A 23,895-nucleotide genomic window follows, 5' to 3' on the forward strand; every position below is an offset into this window, starting at 1 on the left:
TCATGGGACATATATGATGTGGTATACAACCAAATCGATTACTTCATGGGAAAATAGACATCTCAAGGAATCTGTAGATTTCTAAACCACCCTCAACAACTTCCCAATTTCTCTTGTCCTACTCTTATAAATAGGAATTAGGCAAGTCAAGAAAGATAACTTTATTTTTCAACTTCACTTCTACTCTCACGCAGAGAGTTTGCTCACCAACACTTAGTTTTCTATATAGCATTACTGTTGTAGCCGTATTTCACACAATCTCTACATGACTCACCACCAAACTTCCTAGTTCTCATGCTTTTCTTAGTATTCTTACTTTATTTTTGTTAAAGAAAATAACTGACTGATGCATTGAAATGCTAGTTCATCTTTTCCAGGTTAGACCTTCCAAAGATTGTCTAAGTATCCTAAAAATATTATATTCCAAAAATTTTAAGATACTTAAACAACCTTTCGAAATAATATGATGCTAATGGACATGGCATTTAAGAATATCATACATATAAATTTTTCTAGATCACAAACACATGTAATTATATTTCATATGATTTGTTTCAAAAGCATAGAGAGCGAATATAAACAAAAAGTCAAAATTAATCGTGAATAATTATTGTAATTTCAAACAACATGCGATATGATACCCGTAATAAGTAAAAAATACAACAGATTATATTGAAACACCTAAAAAGGAATAGCTTAAAATATTTATTTAAAATAAAATGTGAAATAACTATAGTAATTATAAAATGCAAATGAGTATTTACAATGAAATAGCATTAATTATTACATTTTAAAATAAATTGTCACAATAACTGTAAGACAGAAAAATACAGCTGATAGTATTAAAACAAGTAACAATTAATAGCATTAATTATTATAAAATGTGATAATAATTGTAATAAGTAAATAAATGCAGTAGATAATATTAAAACAATTAACAATACTGTAATTTAAAATATAGTTTGATAATAAGTAGAAAATTGCAGCAAAAATATTACAACAATAAAAGATAACAGCTGGAGCCCCTTCGGCACCGCACCCTCTCTTCCTCTTCTCTAGGGTTCCACATTTTCCAAATTATAACCATCTTCCCTCGTCGCTCGGTTCATACATATTTTTAATCATTTCTTTTCTTGTTTGAAATTTCGATCAAAAGTTTAGGGTTGAAACAGTAGGCTGTTTGTGTCCGGGACGGTATCGGTGATGAGCGCCAGCAGCAACGGCGGTCCTGAATCGCCGTCGGGTCAGAGAACCGACTCCGTTGGCGACGAGCGTACCTTTGTTTCAACTGGTGGGGGTGATTCCGGGGCACGCTTGGGATTAGATGCAGTGGGTTCCACTGACGGAGCAGCTAGGGTTTCACTGGCGGACGCCGATGGATCAGTTGAAACGAGGGTTTCTAGCAATATGAGTGAATCTAGGGTTTTGAAGCTAGAAGAGGAGGAAATTAGACGCGGAGATGCGAGTGGCGGTGCTCTGGAGAATCAGCCTAGTTCTTCTGTTTTAAGGGGGAACACTGATGATAAAAAGAAGGCTGATTTACGGAACGGTAATTCTGATAAGAGAGTAAAAAGTGCGGCGGAGGATTATGATTCAATTTTGTCGGAATTTGACCAGTTTGCCGCTAAAGGATTGGGTGAGGCTGTTGGATATGGGTATGAAATTGGAGATATGGTGTGGGGTAAGGTGAAATCGCACCCGTGGTGGCCTGGACACATTTATAATGAGGCGCTTGCTTCTCCTTCTGTTAGGAGAAGTAAGCGAGAGGGCCACGTGTTGGTAGCATTTTTTGGGGACAGTAGCTATGGATGGTTTCAACCAGGGGAGTTGGTTCCTTTCGAAGAGAACTTTGCGGAGAAGTCTCAGCAAACATCCTCACGGCCTTTTGTGAAGGCGGTGGAGGAAGCTGTAGATGAGTTATCAAGAAGACGGAGCTTGGCTTTGGCCTGCCGATGTAGAAATGAGTTCAATTTCTGGCCCTCTAGTGTCCAGGGTAACTTTGTTGTGGACGTGGGCGATTATGAGCCTGGGGTTTATTCATTGACTCAGATAAATAAGGCAAGAGAAACATTTCAGCCAATAGAGATGCTTTCTTTTGTTCAGCATTTGGCTTTGACACCCATCGCTAACCAAAATCGGACCATTGGGTTTATCAAGAACAAGGCCACAGTTCTGGCATGCAGAAAAGCACTGTATGAAGAGTTTGATGAGACATATGCACAGGCCTTTGGAATGGTGCCAGTTCGCCCTCCTAGGCCCAGTGCACCGGTGGCTGTGGATCCATCCAAAGGTATTTCTTTTATGATGATGTTTCGATACATTTGTGGATTTATATCTCCAGAATTTAATGTTGCCATGCAGTGTGATGCTTCCTTGCCGTTCACTTTTACCATCTGATGACTTGTCCAGCTAAATACATCTTTTACTTATTATCTTTATTCTTTGATAACAGCAATAAGATCATGACATGAAACTAAGTTGATAAGGCAACATTATGGTACCAGAAAAATTAAATCACTGAGTCAAAAGGAAATACAACTACCGTTTGAATAATTAATAATGTGCTAGAGCCTACACAGAGAAGTTTGGAATAGTTTTCTTTTATTCTTTGAGGAATGGCATGACCAAGGACAGATGGCTATCCTAGGAACAAGCTTCAGAAGTAATGTGTATGTGTTAATGGAATCTAGAATCTTATCTTTGGTGGCTTTTATCTTTGTGGAGGTAGTTAATAGAGATGTGGATGGGATTTAAATATGTTTTCCAGTTTTCCTTGTTCTCTGATAGTTAATTTCTTATGCAATGTGACTAGAGGGCAAACGCCCAATAAGGAGTATATGAGGCAATACAAAGCAAACAAAAGAGTCGTGGCTCCTACATCTTCACCTTAATACTTAAGATGATATATCTAACATAATATTTAACATTAGGGAACAAAAGATAAATTGAAGAAAGAAAAACAGGGAAACGAAGACATAATGACTTCTTGGTACAAGTTCTTGTCATAGAAGAGGGCTGAGCCTCAAGAAATCCTTGAACCCTCAAATTAGGGAGCAATAACTTCGGACCTGGAACTGGATCCAATGAATTGTAGAGGACTAGACATCTGGCACATTTCGTTAATACAATGTGTTTGCGAAAGGGGTGCGCGTAGTCGCATGTGTAGTGAACACCGGTGTAGCGGGTGGGTGGGGTTACCAGAAGAGAATAGAGACGCATTTTTGCTGCAGCGGAGCTTTTGTCCATGTCGCCAATTTTCTTGCTGCAGAATTCGTGGAAAAAATGCCTTGTGGTTGTCACACTTGGGTGCTACAAGGGGAGCTGATTTCAGTCAACAAGAGCTAGAAGCACTAAGCACTAGGCCTGACCGATGCCCTTTTGTCTCTGTGCAACAATTATTGGTGGTAGGGGAAGGGATGTTTGTCGGTTGTCTTGATTGGCTAGTGGCTTGCACAGTCAAGAATTAGGGTTTCATACATTGTTTCTTCTCTCTTTCCTTTTTTGTTTCTTTTCTTTTTGTTTCTCTTAAAATAAACAAATTTATATAATATATAGTTATTTATACAACCTGCTTTATACCATGTGGGAAATTAGAGAAATAAAAATATGTTGTATTTACCTAACAAGACGGATCTCTATATCTAGAGACAGGACTTACAAATCAAAGTATATCATGTGGTTCCTACCAAATATAACAATCCTAGGAGATGTATACAAATCATATTATATCTTCTAGTAATGATGTGTTTTAATACATATCTTTCTTTGTCTCACTTCATGCCAAACGAAAAAGTTCGTGATACTGCCAGTCACGTGATATTTTTTCTTACCACACCTTTGGTATAAAGCAAAACTTGAACGCAAGCAACAGCCCAACTTAAGAGTGTGTTTGGTTGGAGTGAAAAATGGAGGAATAAGAGAAGTGGAAGTAAAAATGGATGTATAAGAGATACTTGTGTTTGGTTAGGAGGAAGAGATGGAGGTGAAGTAAAACTCGATGTTATATGAAACTCCTCCAGAGTACAATTTTGTTTTCGTCTAAAATTGGGCTGAAAAGTGGAAGTATAAGGTGAAAAGATAAAAAAAGTACAGTTTTTGCTTTATTTACTCTATTACCCATATATATCTATGTATATATATATATGATTTCTCTCCAGTTATTTTTCTCGTTGATAATGCCGTACATAAGTGCCAAAGAAAAAATAACAGAATCGCTGAAAAACTACTGCATCGAAGTCAACAATCAGGTAAAACAATCTTGTTAGTAATTTTTTTATTTACTTAAACTAAATATTTTAGTATAAATGAATAATACTCATTTTGATGAATATTTTATTAATAAAAATATTCTTATTCTTATTTAATAAATATTTTATTAATAAGATTTTTAAATTTTTGATATACTAAAATTATACTAATTTTAGTATAATATTAATTTATTTATTTTCTGATACAAAGTGAAAAGCGTAATTTAGTAAAATTATAAAAGTTAGTCTTTTCTTCTCAATCTATTTTCCTTGTACTAAATAAGGGTATAGAGATTTACTTCCCTTCCAATCATCCCTTAAAGGAAAACTATTATTCTTTCCCTCCCCCTCCCCTTTTCACTTCCCTCCCCCTTCCACTTCCCTTTTCCACTTACTTGAACCAATCGAACCCCAAGATAAGATAAGATGGGTAACACTACATATAAAACATAAAACACCAAAGCAAAACTGGTGAAAGTAGCTTTAGCTAGTCAAAAATCCAACGCAAGGGTTGACCATCCCTTGGTGAACTGTACTGTTTTTAGTCCCATGAAAATGTTGTATAGGAGGGCTGAGTTAGATTTTCCATGAAATCCTTGAAAATCAAATTAGTGCTCAATAACAGTTCCATGTCCGGAACTATCTCCAATGAATTGAAGAGGACTCGATGTCTTGAACACTTGATTTCTCTAATGCAAATCTTTCTTTCTTTCTTTCTCTTCCTGCGGTGCACCTTTCGCATAAAACAAAATACTGAAACATTAGATAAACTTGAACACAGACAAAAGGCGAGTTAAGATAACACTACATAGATAAATATCAAACATAAAACATCAAAACAAAGCAGATGAAGTTAGCTCTTGAGTTCAAAATCAGACACAAGGGTTGACCAATCCCTTGGTTGAGTGAATGAAAAAGTTCCGTTTCGATAAACCAATATAAACTGTAGTACTATCTTATAAGTATTAAGTAACACTCTTTTTATAGTTAAAATTGTCTTATTTTACTAGACTTAATGCGCAGAGCTTCTAGGTGAATCCTCATCTAACGTGATGCAACCTCAATAAAGGTTGAAATTTTGTTTATGATGGAGATCTATGCCTGCCCTGGTTTGTGGATCATGGATAATGTTCAAGATATGCTAGCGCCAACAATTTATGGAGCTTTGTTTAGGAGATAAGAGAAATTATATTGATGATGTGTTGTTACTCTGGGATTTCTTGAATTGATTTTTTTTTCTATGTATAGAATTGAAATAGGCGAATGTAGCAGTCGGCTCAGGCTAAGTTATTGTTTCACCTGTTTGCCACATTTGGCAACTTAATTGATGCATTAAATAATTTTGCACATAAGTTGGATATGATTAATCTTGACTGTAGGATTTGCTGAGGTTGGTTTCGAGTTTCAACTGAAAGGTTTTTTCCGAATACTTGGCCGCCGTTTTTCCTCATTAAATGCCTGCAGATGTTGTTTTCGTGAATTACTTATGACCAAACTATGTGCACTTTTGACTTAAAAGTCATCCTGGTTTCCTTTTCTCTATTTCAGGTCACAATACGCATAGAACATATATTGTTGTCTACCTCTTCAGCTATAGTTATAAGGAACATTTTGCAAGACATAAGCATGTCTCTTTCTTCCGAAATGCACTCAAGCATGTGTTGAAAATTTCCAATTACCTTGTGTTGAATTTGTAGGTGAGAATCTGGTGAATTTTTTCATTTTGGACTAAGTACCTACTTTGGACTTGATAATTGAGAACTATGCCACAAAGTAGGACATGGATGTTCGACAAATTTTATGAACAAGTGGAGTTGAATAATGACAAAAATAGGGGGTTTGATTTTGTTAAATTTGGTGGAGTGGAACAGGATTATGAGTTAGATAAATGCCTTCTGGGAAGTATTTCAAGTTGTCATTTTTTTTATAGTAAGCTTGTATATTCAGCTCAGCTAGACCATAGTTCTAAAAGGTGTGTCTTGGTGTGTGGCACAAAAGGCGAGAACTCAGTTCATCTTCCAATAATGGAGGTGGGCTGTGCCGCTGTGGCCTGGCCCAGACATGGTGTTCGCCTGGTGAATCCCAGCCTTAGAAGCGCTGGGAGGGGCCATCAATTTTTTGTTGTGAAAAAGAAAAAAAAAGAAAATCTAAAGCCCAGAAACAAAGATCGAGGAGAAAACCCAATCTGCACCAGCCTCTCTCTCCAACAGTGGCAGCATGGTTCCCATGTCTTCTTTCTTCTCTTTCTTGTTCTCTTCTTTTGTTCTTCTTTCTTCTTTCTCTTTCTTCTTCTTCTTCTCTCTCTCTTTCTCCCCTTTTATTTTCTCCCTTCTTTCTTCCATATGCTACTTCCATCTCTTTCTTTTTCGCCTTCTTGTTTTCTTCTTTGGTCCTTCCTTTTTCTGTTTTCTTTTCTATCAAAGACAAAAGATCCAATTTGGAGGCCTATTAGTTATCTTTTTCCCATTTTTTCCGTAAACTGTTGATTACTTGATAATTATTTTTCTTTGTTGTAATTATTTAATGCTGTAACTCAAGTTTCTTTCTATAACATACAAGTAATTTGCTAAATAAAGAAATTGTTGATTTCTCTTGTTATGGTTGTTAAATAAATTTCTGAAGGAATAAATAAAATAATTGTTAGATACACAAGTAAATTGTTAAATAAAATAAATAATTCTTTTACATATTTCTTATATGGGTATTTCATTTTTGCTGAATTTATTTTTTTTAACCAAAGTTGTCTCTAGTTTCTATATTTAATTGTTTGACATTATTATTATTGAAAAATATAATGGTATATATTTCTGTAAATTTGTCGAAAGGTGTGCTGTCGGTGTGCCATGGCGTCTCGGCTCCTTTTCACCATGGCTTGCCATGCACCCTTAACAAGTATGACTGGTCGGCTGTTCAATTAAATGAGCTCTAATAAGTTAATGTTACCAGGTGGATTTCTTGATTAGGCAGTGACATAGCTTCTTCCATGCTTTCAACATGTTATGTAGATTTGCAGTTAGATCAAATAGACAAAGTGTAAAGGGTATAATGCATCCCAAGTGAGTTTTTCACTGTGTAGACGAATCACATTGTAAACGTTCGGTTGAATTTTTTGTGAGCGTGATTTTATTTCGAACTTGATTTGATTGTTGACAAACTGAATTGCGTGAACTTGTATAGAACAAAGACAAATTGAACTCGACTAGCTTGATACACACATATTTGCTTTTATTTGTATGTACTTGTATATATTCAGCATTAGATTGTGAATTATATCATAAATATAACTAAATGAAAGATCCTTACAGTTGGGTTGTTAGGTTAACATTCTGAGTTCACACTAGCTTCTACCTCAAGTTTAATCTTGACTAGCTTGCACATATTTACAAGAAATTTGGCTACATATGGTGTTTTATGTACTATGTTATTACAAATTTGTTGAAGACATTTGTTTCAAAGCAACTAATTAATCGAGGAATCAATTATTATAGTTAGACTCTCACTTGATATTTTTGCTTGTTGATTTTATTTGTTAGGTTCATTATCTATTTTCTAAGCTTGTGGACCTATTTGTGATTTGTGCCAAGAGCTGATTTGCTTGCTATCTGGTTCATGCTAGACAATTGTTGATATTAAAGCATCCCTGTAATTTGTGGTTCTTTTTTTATCTTCTTCCGCCTTAAGCCTGCTTCTGGTGTTAATGGTATATTTCTCATGTAAATAACCAGTTTCATGTTTTAATATTTCTGAGCTTTTCCTTTACTATATTCTGGTTTTTGTCTCATCTTTCTTGTTCTTCTATGTTTTACAGCTCCATTGAGTGGCCGACTGGTGATTGCTGAAGCCCTTGGTAAGAGTAAACTCTCTGCAAAAAGTCCTAAAACGAAAGAGCAACTGGAGAAGGACAAATATCTTTTTAAACGGCGAGATGAACCAAATCACATAAAGACCAAGAAAGCAAGTTCAACTCAAGCGGTCCGCGCTGCTCTTTCAATTTCGCTTGATGGATCGGGGTTATCAGGGATGCTAGCGGACTCTGGCATAAAAGGCCACATGCACCAAACTTCTGTATCTGGTATCAGTGATGGTCAGCATCAACCCACGAATGATCAGGCATCCATTGTCAGTGATATCAAATCTTTTGAAGCTTCCAGGAAACTTGTTGAAGGTGGAGTGAAGAAAGTCAAGGTACACAAGCGGCGTGCCGGGGAATTGAATGCTGAAAATGCAACCCCAATTGAGGAAGAGAAAAAGAAGAAGAAAAAGAGAAAGAAAGAAATAAACATTGAGCGGCCAACTGGGGAATTGACTGCTGAGAATGTAATTCTGGTTGAGAAGAAGACGAAAAAGAAAGAAATAAGAGCCGAAACCAGCACTGACCCTGTGCAGTTGCCTCTTGCTAATAGCAGCGGAGTAGCAGTGGAGAAAGTACCAGAAATGCTATTTGATGTTCCACTTGATGCTAATAAACAGCCTGGCAATGAGAAGGATGGTGTATCCGGTTCTTCATCTCTGGTGGAGGCACAGCGAGCAGTTGACCTTGGGCAAGTAGAACTCCAACAACTAGTGACAGATCTGCGTGCTCTTGCCCTCAATCCATTTCATGGAGAGGAGAGAAATTGCCTATCTATCACCCTATCATTTTTCTTGAAGTACCGCTCTCTTATATATCAGAAGAGCTTGGTTTTATCGCCGCCAACTGAGAATGAGACAAGTGAAGTGCATTCCAATCTCTTACCTGCTTCTACTGCTTTGCATGGTCCTGGTGATAATGACAAGTCATCTGTGAAGCTTACGAGACCTTCGGTCAGGCCTGATGATCCAACCAAAGGTGGTAAGAAACGTGTTCCACCCGACCGTCCGGAAGCCATTAAGAAAAGAAAGAAACTTGATGGCTCAGAGGATGTGAACAAAAAGAAAAAGCTCGTTGACTCAGAGGACATCAAGAAGAAGAAGATAATAAACGAGTCGAAGTTGTCAACTGTGGAAAAGAAGATTCCCCAGAGGTCTACTGAATTGCAGTGGGGGGATATGAAGGAAATTACTGAAAAAAATGTGCCTCCAACACTAACAAAAGCAGGAAAATTAGATTCTGGTAGGAGAATGGAGCAACCAGCGAGAGTGCCCAATCCAACTATGCTAGTCATGAAGTTTCCAACTGGTGCGGGTCTTCCATCTGGTGCAGAGCTGAGAGCAAAATTTGCTCGTTTTGGTCCCCTTGATCATTCGGCTACTCGAGTGTTTTGGAAGTCATACACATGTCGTCTGGTCTTCCGGCAGAAGGTTGATGCACAAGCTGCGTTGAAGTTCGCAATTGGAAGCAGCAACTTATTTGGAAATGCAAACGTGCGGAGCTACATCAGGGAGGTGGGAGCCGAGGCAGTGGAATCAGAACCTGTCAGGGTTCAGAAGGAAGACTCAGCTGGGGTCACGCAGTCCAGAAACTCCACACTTGAGCACCGGACGTCTGCGAAAGTCACTGTGCAACCACCTCAGCAGTCGGTGCAGCTCAAGTCCTGCCTCAAGAAGCCGTCTGCTGAAGAAGGCGGTAATGGCAATGGTAGAGGTACCCGTGTAAAGTTCATTTTGGGTGGGGAGGGAAGCACTAAAACTGAACAACTTTCTAGTTTTCCTGAGGGTACATCATCTTATGCACATTCAATGGATTCTGTTAGTAAGAATTTGCCAACATTTGTTCCTCAATCCACTGTTACTCCTTTGCCTGCTCATCAGTTCCAAAACTTTCCAATTAATATGCCTACTGCTGAGCCACCACCTAGATCTCTTAACGCCCCACCCGCCACACCCACAAACGACATTTCGCAACAGTTCCTAAGTCTTCTAATAAGGTGCAAGGAAGTGGTAACCAACTTGACTGAGGTATTAGGCTATGCGCCTTACCATGCTCTTTAAGATTGGATTGAAAAGTGAGGATGACGCTTTTAAGAAACGGGACGAAAATAATCAGTTCAGAGTTGATGAACGACAACCAGTGAGGTGCGGTGTGGATGGAGACGAACCAGACAATCAGTTGATCTGAGAGAGTGGGTTCCAGTTGATCCGAGAAAGTGGGTTCTGTGGAGACGAACAAGACAATGAGTTGAGCAAATTCTGTTTCTGTGTCAAGATTTGCAAATGCAAAATTAAGATTGTTGTTAGTGATAACGTTAGAGTTCTCTACCTCCGACTTCTATAATTTTCTCTTTCTGTTGCTACTCTTTTCATGTGAAATTATTGCCTTGTCTCCTTTTAACTCCTCTTTTTTTTTTTTTTGGTGTATGTATGGGGCACTATATCTATATTAAAAATGGCAAGTCTGTGACTCTGTCGCATTGCATCTCACAGAATGATCTTTTTATCTTCACTACTACCATCTTTATTTATTTGTAGGGATAACTAAATCTCCACTTCTGACTTATCGTCTATTTATACAAACTATTCATATATTTGGAAAGTTGCTCGTACACCTACTATGAACATTAATACCATTTACATAATTTACTTATATTTTTTTAAAAAATTATACACTCCTCGAAAAGGTTGGCTTCAATAAGCAAATTATTCTTACTTTTTAGTTGTCAATAATAGCTTTTGTAATTATGCATATGAGTAATTTTTGTAAATAATCCATAGATGACGTGAGTAATTATTTATATATATGAATAATAATAGTATTTTTTTTTAAATGCTTCATATATATATATATTATTTTTAATTAAGTTTGTATATGAGGGATGTTTAAGCACCCAATGGACGTAATAATCTCGTCTCTAAGTCGAGCCTGATTAAGTAGGTTATCTCTTTTCATGTTTGGACTTGGGTCCTATTAAATGGATACTGTGTAGGCTCTTCAGCCGTATATGACATTCCAATTATTTTAGGTTAAATTATAATTTCTTCTTAAATTTAATATAATTATAAATATTTTTTTGTTGTTTAAAACATTATAAATACTCTTCAAATATTTGATGAAATTATGTAATTCTTGGATGGAGGTATGAAATTGTCAATTATGTCCTTACTGTATTTTTTCCTTTGACAAATCATAAAAAAATTACCCACTTAGTCAATAAAAATTTTAAAATTTTTAAAAAATAAATAAAATTATAATTCATAGTTCATATGGATATTTTGGTCAGTTTACCATAAAAACAGATGAAAACCTAACGAAGACTAACGGAAAAGACTAACTGTTAGACGGCCATTAAAATTAAGAGGGTATTGGTAGTTTTCCAAATAATAAGGAGGTATTTGTAATTCGGTCAAATTTTAAGAAAAAATATTGTAATTTATCCTTTTTTTTTTTGTGTGACGTTGGAAGTTATACGCCAAGATTATAATTATGGGATCAAATTTTGTTAACGTGTGAATATTGGTTTATTTGATAATAATTTTTAGTCATTGATGACGTTGATAATTGATATATTAATTATTAATAATAAAAAATGTCATTGTTACCAATTCAAAAAAAAAAAAAAAAAACCAAAATAAAAAAAAAAAAAAAAGTGACAAATTTTGTCCCCCGAATTGACTGATCATATGCTTCAATCCCTAGGTGAGAATGCACTTTCCTTGACGTACTTCTATTTTCTCTGGAGTAGACGGAATCTGCGGAACTCCGTAATGTATACAGCATGAATATGTTAGAAATTGAGGGATGACATTGGACAAACATTCTAGAGATTTTTTTAAATAAAATTAAAATCATATTAGAATTTTTTGAATACTAAGTAGTGAAAAAATAATCAATACAATTTTACAACCGATCATATTAGATCATCAGATGATACGATAATCGTAAATGCGAAAGCGTACTTGAATTCATAGCTATAGAGAGCTTAGTAGAATCGTGTCAGCAACCTTCCAAATCAACACGGTTGCACAGATTTTCTTTATTTTCTTTTTCTCTCTGATAATGGAATGTCATAAGATATAATGAAGTACCGTATGATTTGGGGACCATGACATACATATATATATATATAATGATAATAATAATAGGTATTTCAACTTCAGCCATCATTAAAACTGAAATTATCATTAGTCTCTACACATTAAAGGCTCACATTCTATCAGATACATTAAAACTCAAATTACTGAAACCTTATTTGATCACTTTATTGAGCATAAATTTCGATAATCCATAAAATATAATGATTTTACATATAAGCCAAACGTTGGATTAAGGATCCAATATTATTAGATTAATAAATCCAACAATCTCCCAAATGGACTATATGTACAAACCTTAATAATTGTGCATTATTTTGAGCTTAACTTTGTTGTCATTCCTCAATGTATCTATAAATCAATCCGGTCCATCAATCATATCAAATGAGGATCAAGGAGGCCTTTTCTTATATCTATCGTAATTTGACCCATCAATGGTCATTACATTGATATAGCTGAATGACATGGATCATGACATGGATGTTAGAGAATGGACCTGGTCAAGATGGACATTCTGGAATATGAAGGCGATAAAAGACACACGAATTTGTTAACCTAGTTTGGATACAAATCCTACGTCTGGGGGCGATACCAAGCCAGGAGAAAACACTCAAAGAGGAGGAAAATTGAGGAGTACAACACACACACACACCTGTATGTAAGTCTTCACCACACGTGAAAGACAACACTCACTCTCGTCTCAACTCTTTCTTTTCTCTCTCGATTACACAAAGAACTTATATGTTTTTCTCTCTACTCTGCGCTACAAAACAATGCCAATAAGAGTATTTATAGCCATAACTTAGAGTCTCCAACTCAACTTGGAATTTCTAAGTTGTACCGGGTTATCCTTGACTTGACTTAGAGTCTCCAACTCAACTTGGGATTTCTAAGTTGGACCTAGAGTCTCCAACTCAACTTGGGATTTCTAAGTTGGACCGGGTCATCCTTGACTTCTTCAATATCTTTGGCAACATGTCAAATCAATCTTCACATCTTAACAATGGATACGGAGCATGAAAATTTTGTGCAATGTGATCTAAATATGCCTATTTCCAACTGGTCCTCCTTAAACTTTATTGAGATCTAATCATAATAAAATTAGAGTATGAAAAATAAAACTGTAAGGCTCATTTCTGTAGATTATGACCTTTAACAACCATACACTAAATGACTAAAAATGTCTTTAACATGAGTATTTGATAAATTACAAACTCCCACATAAATTGTATATCCTGAAGACCTTAAGCATTTTGAAGTGATATGACACCCATACGAGTAGTAAGCTCATGAAACATCTTGGATGGCAATCCTTTAGTAAACAAATACACAATCATGGAGTTTGTTCCAATATGCTCTATAGATAGTTCTCCACTCTATATTCTTTCTTTCACAACCAGAAACTTGATGTTATATGCGTTGACTTCGTCAAGCTCCTATTGTTGTTGGAGTATCTTACCGCAGACTAATTGTCACAAAATAATTTAAGTGGTTTATCAATAGTATCCACTATGTGCAGTCCAGTAACAAAAACTTTGTAGCCATATTTCGTGATTAGATGCTTTATAGTATATTACAAATTCTGCTGCCATACTGAAAGAGGCTATAAGAGACTTTTTAGCACTCTTCCAAGCTCCTGCAACAAGTATATAAATATTGCTTGATGTGGGTTTCATACTATCTTGGCATCCAACAAAATTGAAGTCAGTATACTTAATGATCTCAAGTTGATCTGTCTTCCAATAGTGAGCATGTAATCTTTTGTTCTCTATAAGTACTGTAAGACAAGCTTTCTAATGGTCCAACCCTGGATTGCTCAAATATCTGCCCAACATCTCGGTGATGTATGCAATATCCGGATACGTACAAACCTGAGCATACATAAAACTCCCTACTACTGAAGAGTAAGGAATTTTCTGCATCTCTTTTTCTCAAAATTATTCTCAGGGTACTATTTGAGACGAAACTTGTCTCCCTTAGCCGTAGGGGTATCGCCTGATTTGCAATCTTTCATGCCATATCTTTTAAAAGCCTTTTCGATATAGTTTTTTTGTGATGGCTTGAGGATACCCCGAGAATGATCCTGGTGTATTTCTGTACCTAACACATAAGAGGCTTTACCAATATCTTTTATTTTAAAGTTCTTAGCTAGAATTCTCTTGATTTCGTGCAACAACCCTATATCGTTGCTGGCAAGCAGGTGTCATCCACATATAAAACCAGAAAAATTTGTTTACTCCCAAAAAATCTATGATACACACAATCATCAACCAAATTCATCTCAAAACCAAACGAGATGATCACTTGATGAAACGTAAAGTACCATTTTCGAAATGTGCCACTAGATGCCATTATAATCATTAAAGAGTCTTTCGAATAAATTGGAGAAAAAGTCTCTTTAAAATCGATGCCTTCCTTTTGTGTATAGCCTTTTACAACAAGACATACTTTATACCTCTTCACATTGCCTTTCGGGACTCTTTTGGTTTTAAATATCCATTTGCAACCAAGAGGCTTCGTACTTTCTGGCAAGTGGACAAGTTCCCAAAAGTCATTGTCTTTCATGGAATTAATCTCTTTATTCATGCCATCACTTCACTTTTGAGAGTTAGAATATTCCATGGCTTGACAAAAGTTGATATGATTATCCTCCATCGTTCCTATATCAACTTCATGTTCTTGGAGAAATACAATGTAATAATCTAACAATACACTTCTCTCTCTAGTGGATCTTCTTAGTGGCAAAGGTTCTGTAGGTATTGGAGTTTGTTCTTCTGTAATAGTTTTCTGGATAGAGGATTCTATGACATCGTTTTGGTCTATTGTACCATCAATACTGTTCGAAATGAAATCCTAAACAATGTCTATGGTACCATGGGGATATCATTTATTCCTCTTCAAAGACTATATTTTTAACCTTATCTTCTCCCATAAACCCACCATCCTCAAAGAACCGAGCATTTCTTGACTCGAAAATCAACTTAGTGGTGGGACTGTAAAACTTGTACTCTCAAATGCAAGAATCCATTAAAAGAGGCAATTTTATCTAGGAAATAAAGATTATCGTAAGCAGATAAAGAACCAGAACTAACCAATTTTGAATTATCATAAGGTAGACATGAGCGCTAACATACGCCCCTGAACAACTTAGCACATAATAGGCCGTTGAACATTTTGCCAGCTAAAATTCTCTCCTGCATGAAACAGCAGGGTCTAGTCCAATGACCGCCACCTATGCAAGACAACCCTAAAACAATGAAGTCCGAACTTCCTTGAGGTGTCATATACAATACCTCAAAATAAAAAATAAAAAAACGGCTTCCTTGAGGTGTCATACACAACACCCCGAAGTTAAAAAAAATAAAAAAGAAACATGACTTACTTAAGGTGTCATACACAACACCCCAAAGTCAAAGAAAATAAAAGAAAAATAGCTTCTTTGAGGTGTTACACATAACACCCCAAAGTCAAAAGCAAATATCCTTCCTACGATGTCATAAGCGATATCTAAAGTCAAAGTGCCGCTGATCAAACAATTCTATTAGGGATTCTACGACTTCACTTTGAAAATCATCCATTGAATTAAAAAAAATTACGAACCCCACTAGGAGATAAAATAAAAAAATGGGAAACAAGGGGGGGAATAAGGAGAAACCTATGCCAAGTGACCAAAATTTAGGTCGAGGCGACAAACACCTCAACCAGACACAGGTCAAGGCTAGAAGCCTCGCCCATGAAATTTGGAAAGCAAGTATAGTGCTTCATAGCACATTATATTCCATTAAACTTGACAAATAAGTTTATATATGTAATGTTGTTGGATAGCACACCATGAAATTGGGAAGTGGCACGCTTGGACGCTGACACGTGGCTTGATATGACAAAATGCGACATGATAAAGTGAGATGCAACGCAATGGGGCACGACACAATGTGAGATAGTGAGACACGACATGAGATGACATAATGCGATGCTACATGATGCAATGGGGCAGTACACAATGCGGCACAATGCGACATAGTGTGACGTGATTCCTTGCCCCCACAGCAACTTGTGAGGTTGCGGAGGTAGGGAGCAAGTGACATCACTCACCCTTCTTCTTTGTTAAGGGACAAAAATAGACTTGCGAATCATGCTCATCATCACATTGCCCTCGCATTCAATCTTGAAGCATTTGACGTCCAACAATGAAGTTTGGATTTGACCAAATTCCGGTCGAGGCAACTAGCTTGAATGAGGTAAATGACCTCAACCAGGTGAGAATGGTTGCGGGGCCGAAGCGCATTGCCTCGCCTGGGAGGTCTTGCCGAGGCAAGCTTTGACACACCCTCGACCAACAATGGCGCTGCCCCCTCGACTGCGAAACATTCTCATCATGCATGATTTTCAAGACATCTTCTACATGAGACAAATCTTGACCTAACTTCGATGAGTACCTAATCATTCTCTGAATGTTTTGTTAACTCATGAAAGATAATTGACACAAACCAATATAAAAGAAATGCAACAATAATAATATGGGAAGAGGAGGAAAAGAGAATTGCTTATAAGTTGAAAATACCTCTCGTAGCCAAGGAAGAGTTACAAAGAAAATAAAAAAGAGTCAAAAAGTTGTTACATAAAGGAAAACCACAACCCAAGCGACACCCTAATACAAGCGGACCATACTAATGCATTTAAATATAATTGTTAGTTATAAATTTTTCATTGAATTAGAATTGTTAGAGATGTCATACTAATGCATTATAACAATATTCTTGGTTTATCAAGTTATTAATTGAAAATTATATATATATATATATATATTCATAATAACTGTGATGACGATGATGATAAATCATTCCCAGTGAAAATACGTATGAAAAATAATATATATTTATTTTTATTAACCAAATTATCATTAAATTCATAAAACTAACATCCAAAGTTGAATGAATTTTCAGCTTATTCGCCAGCTTCAACTGGTAAGCTACGTACACTACCAACCTTTTTTTTTTATATTAACTACGAACCTTCTTACAATCTCAAGTGAACCATCATATTCAGGAACCAATCTATGATGCATCAACTCATCTTGTGGAGTAAATTTCAGCAACAGTTGATTTCCATCATTAAACTCAATATGACATCTATTTTCAAACTTCCTACTTCCTTACTCTACACTAGGCCTTTTCTAGGTTGTCTCTTGCCTCATCAATCAACTCTTGTTTTGTCCTCACGAAACCGTAGGTTGGAGGGCATTTTCTCCCGTTCGCTGCACCGTAACCTCATCGAGCATCATAAGTTGCTGCCCGTCTGGTGCAGATCGTAGCAAAACTGCTTTATGTCCTGCAAATCGACCCAATCTTTCCGACTTGCAGTTCCATAGGCTACTTTTACTTTGAGTTATTAGTTGGGATATCCTATTTAATCACTTTTAATCTTTTGTTTACTTTATTTTGAACCATTTCGGTACTAGTAGCTAACGCCCGTCAGTATAGCTGATTCCAACTTTGGTATTATATGGTCATCCGGACCCACTATATGTTGATTAAGAACAAATTTCCGATTTTGTCCTATATCTTCAACAAATTACCACATTATCCCCACTTTTGCACATAATGACCAACTGACCAACTCCTCAAGCAACAATGGTGAGGTAGACTTTTCAAGTTCGCCATCTTTGAAGAAGAGACGACAATAGCTTCCAAGCTCAAGTCCTGTTGAATGCAGTTGTTTTGAAAAATTCCACAGATTCTACTCATTATTTTAAGATTCATTTTACCTTTGAAAAAATACTTGTTTGTTGTTTGATTTTTTTTTTTTTTTTCCTATAAATGAAAGGACATGATGGAAAGAGGGGGTGGTGTTGGGGGATGGAGGGGATGGGGGGGGAGGGGAGGGAAATATATGTATACATATTTATATATTATTAATTTTTGTTATTAAATATTTATTTGTATATTAAATAAATGATTTGTTGAAGATGGGGAGAATGACATAAAATATAATATCTAACTTTTATACAAAATATGTTATATATATATATATTTAACTTTGATATAAATCATTTAATTTTTCTATCAAATATATTATTTACCTTTTATTTAATATCAATATATTACATTTTTAAAAAGAAAAAAATTAATTATGAAAGAAAAAAGGACAAGGGTATTTTAAAAAAATTTAAATTAGTCCACGTTTCAATTTCTAGTTATAGTACAAAGTAAATAATATATTACTTATACTTTATCAATATTAGTTAATATAAAATTGAACCATTTAATATAATTACTTTTAATTCAATCTCAACAATTATTCTAAAGTCAACAATACCACTTAAATTCCATCACACGAAGCCGGAGAAGCTCTATAATATCTTAAATATCCTCCAACAAGACATTCATCCACCATAGATCTAAGGAGGATTGGCTCTACCTTTGTCAATATTTTCTAATATCAATACTGCTTTTTAATCTCTCATATAAAACACTAAACTTATGATGATTTTCCCAGAAAGAAAACCTCAATTAGAAAAAGAAAAAGAAAAAAGAAAAAAGATAGAGATAAATTTCATTTTTTGTTCTTGAATATACAGATTTGATTCCCCACATACACACCTCATCATTTTGAGCTCTCAATATTTACAAATGTCATCAAATGTGATGTGGTCTTCGCAGTTAGTCAGCTGTTAGAAACTAACAGCAACTGTAACTGGAGAATCGGCTCAAAAATAGCAATGTTCTTCACCCCGGAAACAAAAAAGAAGAGAATAAAGGGGACAGATTCGGGTTTAACGTAAATGGCTAGAATTTGTTCCAACTTTTATAATACAAGTCATGTTTCTCAAAATTAATGATGTTTCAACAGAAAAAAATGTATTCTACATGTGGTATAAAGTTTCCTTTGAAGACTTCTTGGATAAACAAGTTCGCTTTCAAACGCCGGATTGCAGTAAATTCTTGGACAGATAGTCGGAGGACCAAATGGGAATAAGTGGTACTTGGAGGACCAAAAATAAAAGCAACACAAAAGAAAAACAAAGGATGTCTTAAGCTCACTGATCATACTAAATTAAAAGAGTGAGCAATTGTATAGAACTGTGACTTAAACTGGGGCCAAGCAGATTCTGGCGCCTGTGCGTTCAAAGTAAACAATCTTCCCTTTCGGGCACAGCACACAGCAACATTATGGCGATGGAAAACTGAGCTCTCCACTTCAAATTCAAGCTCATAATAGTTAACCTTTCTTATGGAATCCTCTCTCAAACTGCAGGCCATCAACGTCCCCTTCACATCTGGGCGTTTGCCCGATCCAGTGATTGTTCTGACAATAGCTTCTCCCACCTCTTCAGCTCCTCCAAACGCCTCAATCCTGTCAACGTTTTGATGAAGATAATTAAGATTGGAACAAAGATCTTGCTTCATTATTCAACTATAGTTGAAAAAGTAAACTGTGATCGCAAATTCATACTCAAAGTAGTGGTTGAAAGTAAATCATCATTACCTTAAAGTGGAAAAGTTTATCGAAATAACTTTCATTTTATAGAAATGAAGCCTTACTCTAAGAGGATTATTTAGAATGTACAAATCAGTACTTATTCAACCATACACGGGAAGGACTTTAATTACGTGGTTTCTTGCTTTAGGTCACATTGGTATGCAGGATAGGAAGTGGATTGTATGCCGAGTTTCAACACAATTTTTACATGGAACTACAACTACTAAACCACTTAAAATTCCAGAAAAGTAGAGACTCTATGCTGCTTTGCTACACCTTCTGAAAATTTTCAGAGAAGCCCCCAACGACACACATTTGCAGAAAAAACAATAGCCAAATACCGTCTCATGAACCAAAAATGATAAGCTGATTACAACCCCTTAATAATAAGTTAGATGCTCCTTTTCAAATTCATGAGAGTACTTCGCTTATCCATACATATATGTATATTAATTTTTTTGCCTATATGATTTTCTGCTCCATTTTATTCTTTTACAAGAGAACAATTTGGTATCAACTCCATGTGGTAAAGGCTTAACTTGAGGATATGAATCATAAAGGCACTTTGCCAATTGCCATCTCTAAGTAGCAGCAGATTTTATACCACGGCAGCTCCCTTATGCCTCCACTTCTTCTAGTTATCTCTTAGCCAAACGGAAACATCAAATTCACATTTTACCAAAATTACGACTAATCTACCTCTAAAAACTTCATCTTCTGTCCAAGAATGACCAAATGCTTGCTGTTTAATGCACTCACAATTAGTAATCCATTTATTCTTTATTGTGCCCTTTGGTGTGAAATTTCTTGTCATATTGGGAGATTTAGCCAGCAGTGTTATTCATCAGAGCAATCTTGTTTCATTAAGCCTTCCACCTTGGGCGTTGGCCTCTTGAACTCAACTTCCCTCGATCTTTCTTCTTCCTACCGTCCTTTTTCCTCAACCCTTTTATTTCCTTTCCTTAGAATGCCATGCATGTGAACATGGTGTGTTATTTATAGAGTTCATAATGCAGAATCGGTTAAAGTATTCTAAACGTTTTTCTTTAAATGTTTTTTGAGATCAAACTATTGGTCTGTAAACTGTTTTAAGGCCTCATGGTTTTTTATCTATACTCTATTATTAGGTGAGGGACCTTTCTGTGTCCAAATATTCTTGGTATGCTATTTTATTTATTTATTATATAACTTCCCACCCTACCACTTTTATGAACCTTCATATGTAGGAAAAGTTAGACTTCTTCCAAAGTTCAAAATGCTTTAGAGAAAATAAAGCAAACATTGTTGCTGAAAATTTTATGGACAATTTTGCTAGGAACAAACCCAAATATGTATTTTAAATTATTTTTTAAGATAATATGTATTTAATTTTGTAAAATAATATTTATTTATAACATTTATTTTCTGCACACACTTCGAGTATGCCCTTATCGCTTGTAATAATATTATTGAAAACATACTAACTAATTCTGTGAAGCACCTCCTCGAACATGTTCGCTTCATTTTCTGTAGTTTATTTATCCATTCTACTTGAGGAAGTTTAAGCAATGTTTTTCTAAAATTTCTTCTCATTGCTCTTTTTCCTGTGACCATCAACAACCTTGATGATCTATCATTACACACTGAATATACAAGTCTACTTACAGCTAACAATTTCAAATTCATAAAGATAATCTGCTTAACTTGTTTACAAAATTTAAAGGCAAATATCTATTAGTCTCTCATCTTTCTAATAATAATTCCTCATCTCCTAAATATATCTTATTAAAGTTACTGACATGTAAATCTAACGAAATCTAATGGAGAAGGGTAATATTGGAGAAAGGCCAAATTCCTATATTAATCTTCCATAAAATGTTATTACGTCACATAACAGTCTTATTTGCATGAAAAGAATATAGAAAATTTCAAAAAAACCACAAGATCATATATAAAAAATATCATTACAATTCTCCACAAAACAAAATATAAAACTAGATAGTAATATAAAGAGTGCAATATGATGTTAAAAAGAGCACATGATGTTAAATAATGTCAATTTTTTTGTGGGCATTAATAATGACTCGAAGTTATGCAAACCATATTGTAGTACATAATATCATGTCATTCTAATAAGATTTAAAACTTGTGTTTGTGCATCTGATTTTATATTTTGTGGAGAATTACAATGACAAACATTTCTTTTATACAGGATCTTGTACTTTTTTTTTGGGAAATTTTGGGTATTTTTGCATGCAAATAAGAGTATAGTATGATATAATGACATTTTACAATAAGACTGACATAGAACTCTTAATGAATTTTACTCATTTTCAATGAAATATTCTATCATTTGTAATTTTAGTTCCGTATGATTCAACAGGAACTTTAATGGGATATACTAAAGGAAAAAAATGCAAGCAACTCACGTGATATTAAAAATGAGCAAATTACTTCTCTATGAATTTTTTTTTTTTAGCAATTTAACCCTTGTATTTTTCAAAATATAACAATTTACGTTCTTGTGTTTTGTAAAATAAAGAAATTTACTCATTAGCAATTTCACATTGTTTAAATTGCATTAAACCTCGTACTAAAGAGATGAGCGACTCTATGTTGCATTTGAACAACGATGAACTCAATGGAATGAAAAATATAATCGACGGAATAACCAAGAGTTTTGGCCTGATTAAAATTACAAAAAGTTGAAAATCTTTAAATATTTACCTCATCAAAAATCCATATGCACAAAGATAAGAGAATCATTTTGTAATTTCTACCGAATTAGAAGTGCTTACGAGAAGTCAATGGAAACGGGCGACACAATCACACTAACATTGAGCTCTCCGGTTGATCCCGGTGGACCAAACGCCACCGCCGGCTCATTAACATTCCTCCGCCGCCCTCCACCACCGCCCAGAGGAGGGGGATCCAGTGACCTTTCAGCCTTCCCTGCTGCTCTGTATAATAACGTCTGATCCCCCAACCAACTCTCCGGGTACACAAATTCTGTTCCACGAATCAGTCGCAATTAATTACCAGAAGAAATGAATAGCAATCAAAGTGTTGATAGCAGCAGCGTCGCACTTACTGACCGAATCCTTCATTTGTGTCTATGTATCGGCTGTATCCTCCCACCGGATAAAGCGCGTCCAGCTTGAGACTCCGAGCAGCCTCCGGCGAGAAGCCCAGAAGAAAACTCGTGGCCCCGCCGAAATTGGCCCCAACAGCCAATAGAGAAGCGGCGCCGACGCCCGTGAGAAGCCGACGCCGGAATACGGACTGCAGAGGCCTGAATTGGTCGGCCGGCGGAGGGAAGACCTGTTTGCCATCACCGGAAGATTGCGTCACGTAGATCCGGCAAGGGGGATTGGGTTTCCATGTGGCGAAGAGATTCATTTCAGTTCATGGATTCAATTTCTTCTGGGCTTGAAGAAACGATGCTCATCAGTTGGGTGGGGGCGGGATTTTGAATTTGATTCTATTGTAAAGAGAAGAGTATTTGGATATCGTCATCCACTTCTGGTGGTTCGCATACATCCCTGCAAATGGAATTATTAGGAGAATTTTTACATGAAACGCTGTGGAAACATTGACAAATTTTGCATTTTTCGTCCTTCCATATATGGGAATATGTACATCTAGTCCTTAATTTTATGGATATTTGCTATAGCTTCTGTTTTTTGTTGTTGGGGTATAAGTTAAGCAATAGTGAAGTGTTTGGAGTGTTCAAAAACAAAAGTAAAAAGTAAAAAAGTTAAATTTGGTCGGAAGTAACTTATAGTTTCTGGCTTAAGGGGTATTTGCAGTAACTTTTACTTTTATGGTGGGAATAAATTGAAAATAAAATTGTAAGATAATCAGTAGCGAACGTGGACTAATTTTTATAACTCTATTCATTAGATCCAACTATGTTGTTCGATAATCAAAGCTATAATTAACTATAGAAAATAGAATTTGTAATTTACCATCCTCCCATCGACTCTGGATACCAAGTAAGACGAGTATTTAGAAGCAAGTTCGCTAATTCAGGTTTAGTGAAAGTCCGATTGTGTTGTGTGCTTCGAGGAAGGTTATATTCTCAAACTTATTCAGGAAAACTTCGTATGAGTTCTCGAGTTGAAGACCTTTTTAGCTTTGGTTGTTATATTATACAATTCAATAAAACTATTCGTAATTTCTTTAAAGGTTGAGCTATTCATTCCCTGTTGTGTTGTTGCGATGATATACACTATATAATATG

General features: G+C 35.6%; 2 protein-coding genes across 2 annotated transcripts; one reads left to right on the top strand and one right to left on the bottom strand.

Annotated features, from left to right (window-relative positions):
• LOC105172362 lies at positions 995 to 10,497 on the top strand. Its single transcript, XM_011093752.2, has 2 exons — positions 995 to 2,290; positions 8,056 to 10,497. The coding sequence occupies exons 1-2, from the start codon at positions 1,204 to 1,206 to the stop codon at positions 10,155 to 10,157; spliced, it is 3,189 nt and encodes a 1,062-aa protein (XP_011092054.1). The 5' UTR covers positions 995 to 1,203; the 3' UTR covers positions 10,158 to 10,497.
• On the bottom strand, positions 19,064 to 23,193 carry LOC105172363 (psbP domain-containing protein 7, chloroplastic). Its single transcript, XM_011093753.2, has 3 exons — positions 22,748 to 23,193; positions 22,451 to 22,661; positions 19,064 to 19,547 (listed from the first exon to the last, which is right to left on the bottom strand). Exons 1-3 carry the CDS (start codon positions 23,049 to 23,051, stop codon positions 19,238 to 19,240), a joined length of 825 nt encoding a protein of 274 aa, XP_011092055.1. The 5' UTR covers positions 23,052 to 23,193; the 3' UTR covers positions 19,064 to 19,237.

This window comes from Sesamum indicum, linkage group LG10 (assembly GCF_000512975.1).
Source record: "Sesamum indicum cultivar Zhongzhi No. 13 linkage group LG10, S_indicum_v1.0, whole genome shotgun sequence".
Taxonomy (NCBI): Eukaryota; Viridiplantae; Streptophyta; class Magnoliopsida; order Lamiales; family Pedaliaceae; genus Sesamum; species Sesamum indicum.

Bases quoted from the DNA above. Each gene is read 5' to 3' on its own strand.
- LOC105172362 (XM_011093752.2), top strand. From the start codon at position 1,204: ATGAGCGCCAGCAGCAACGGCGGTCCTGAATCGCCGTCGGGTCAGAGA. The intron at 2,291-8,055 runs GTATTTCTTTTA...TATGTTTTACAG, and splicing joins GGCTGTGGATCCATCCAAAG to CTCCATTGAGTGGCCGACTG.
- LOC105172363 (XM_011093753.2), bottom strand. From the start codon at position 23,051: ATGAATCTCTTCGCCACATGGAAACCCAATCCCCCTTGCCGGATCTAC. The intron at 22,662-22,747 runs GTCAGTAAGTGC...TTCGTGGAACAG, and splicing joins AGACACAAATGAAGGATTCG to AATTTGTGTACCCGGAGAGT. The intron at 19,548-22,450 runs GTAAGCACTTCT...AAACGTTGACAG, and splicing joins CCCGTTTCCATTGACTTCTC to GATTGAGGCGTTTGGAGGAG.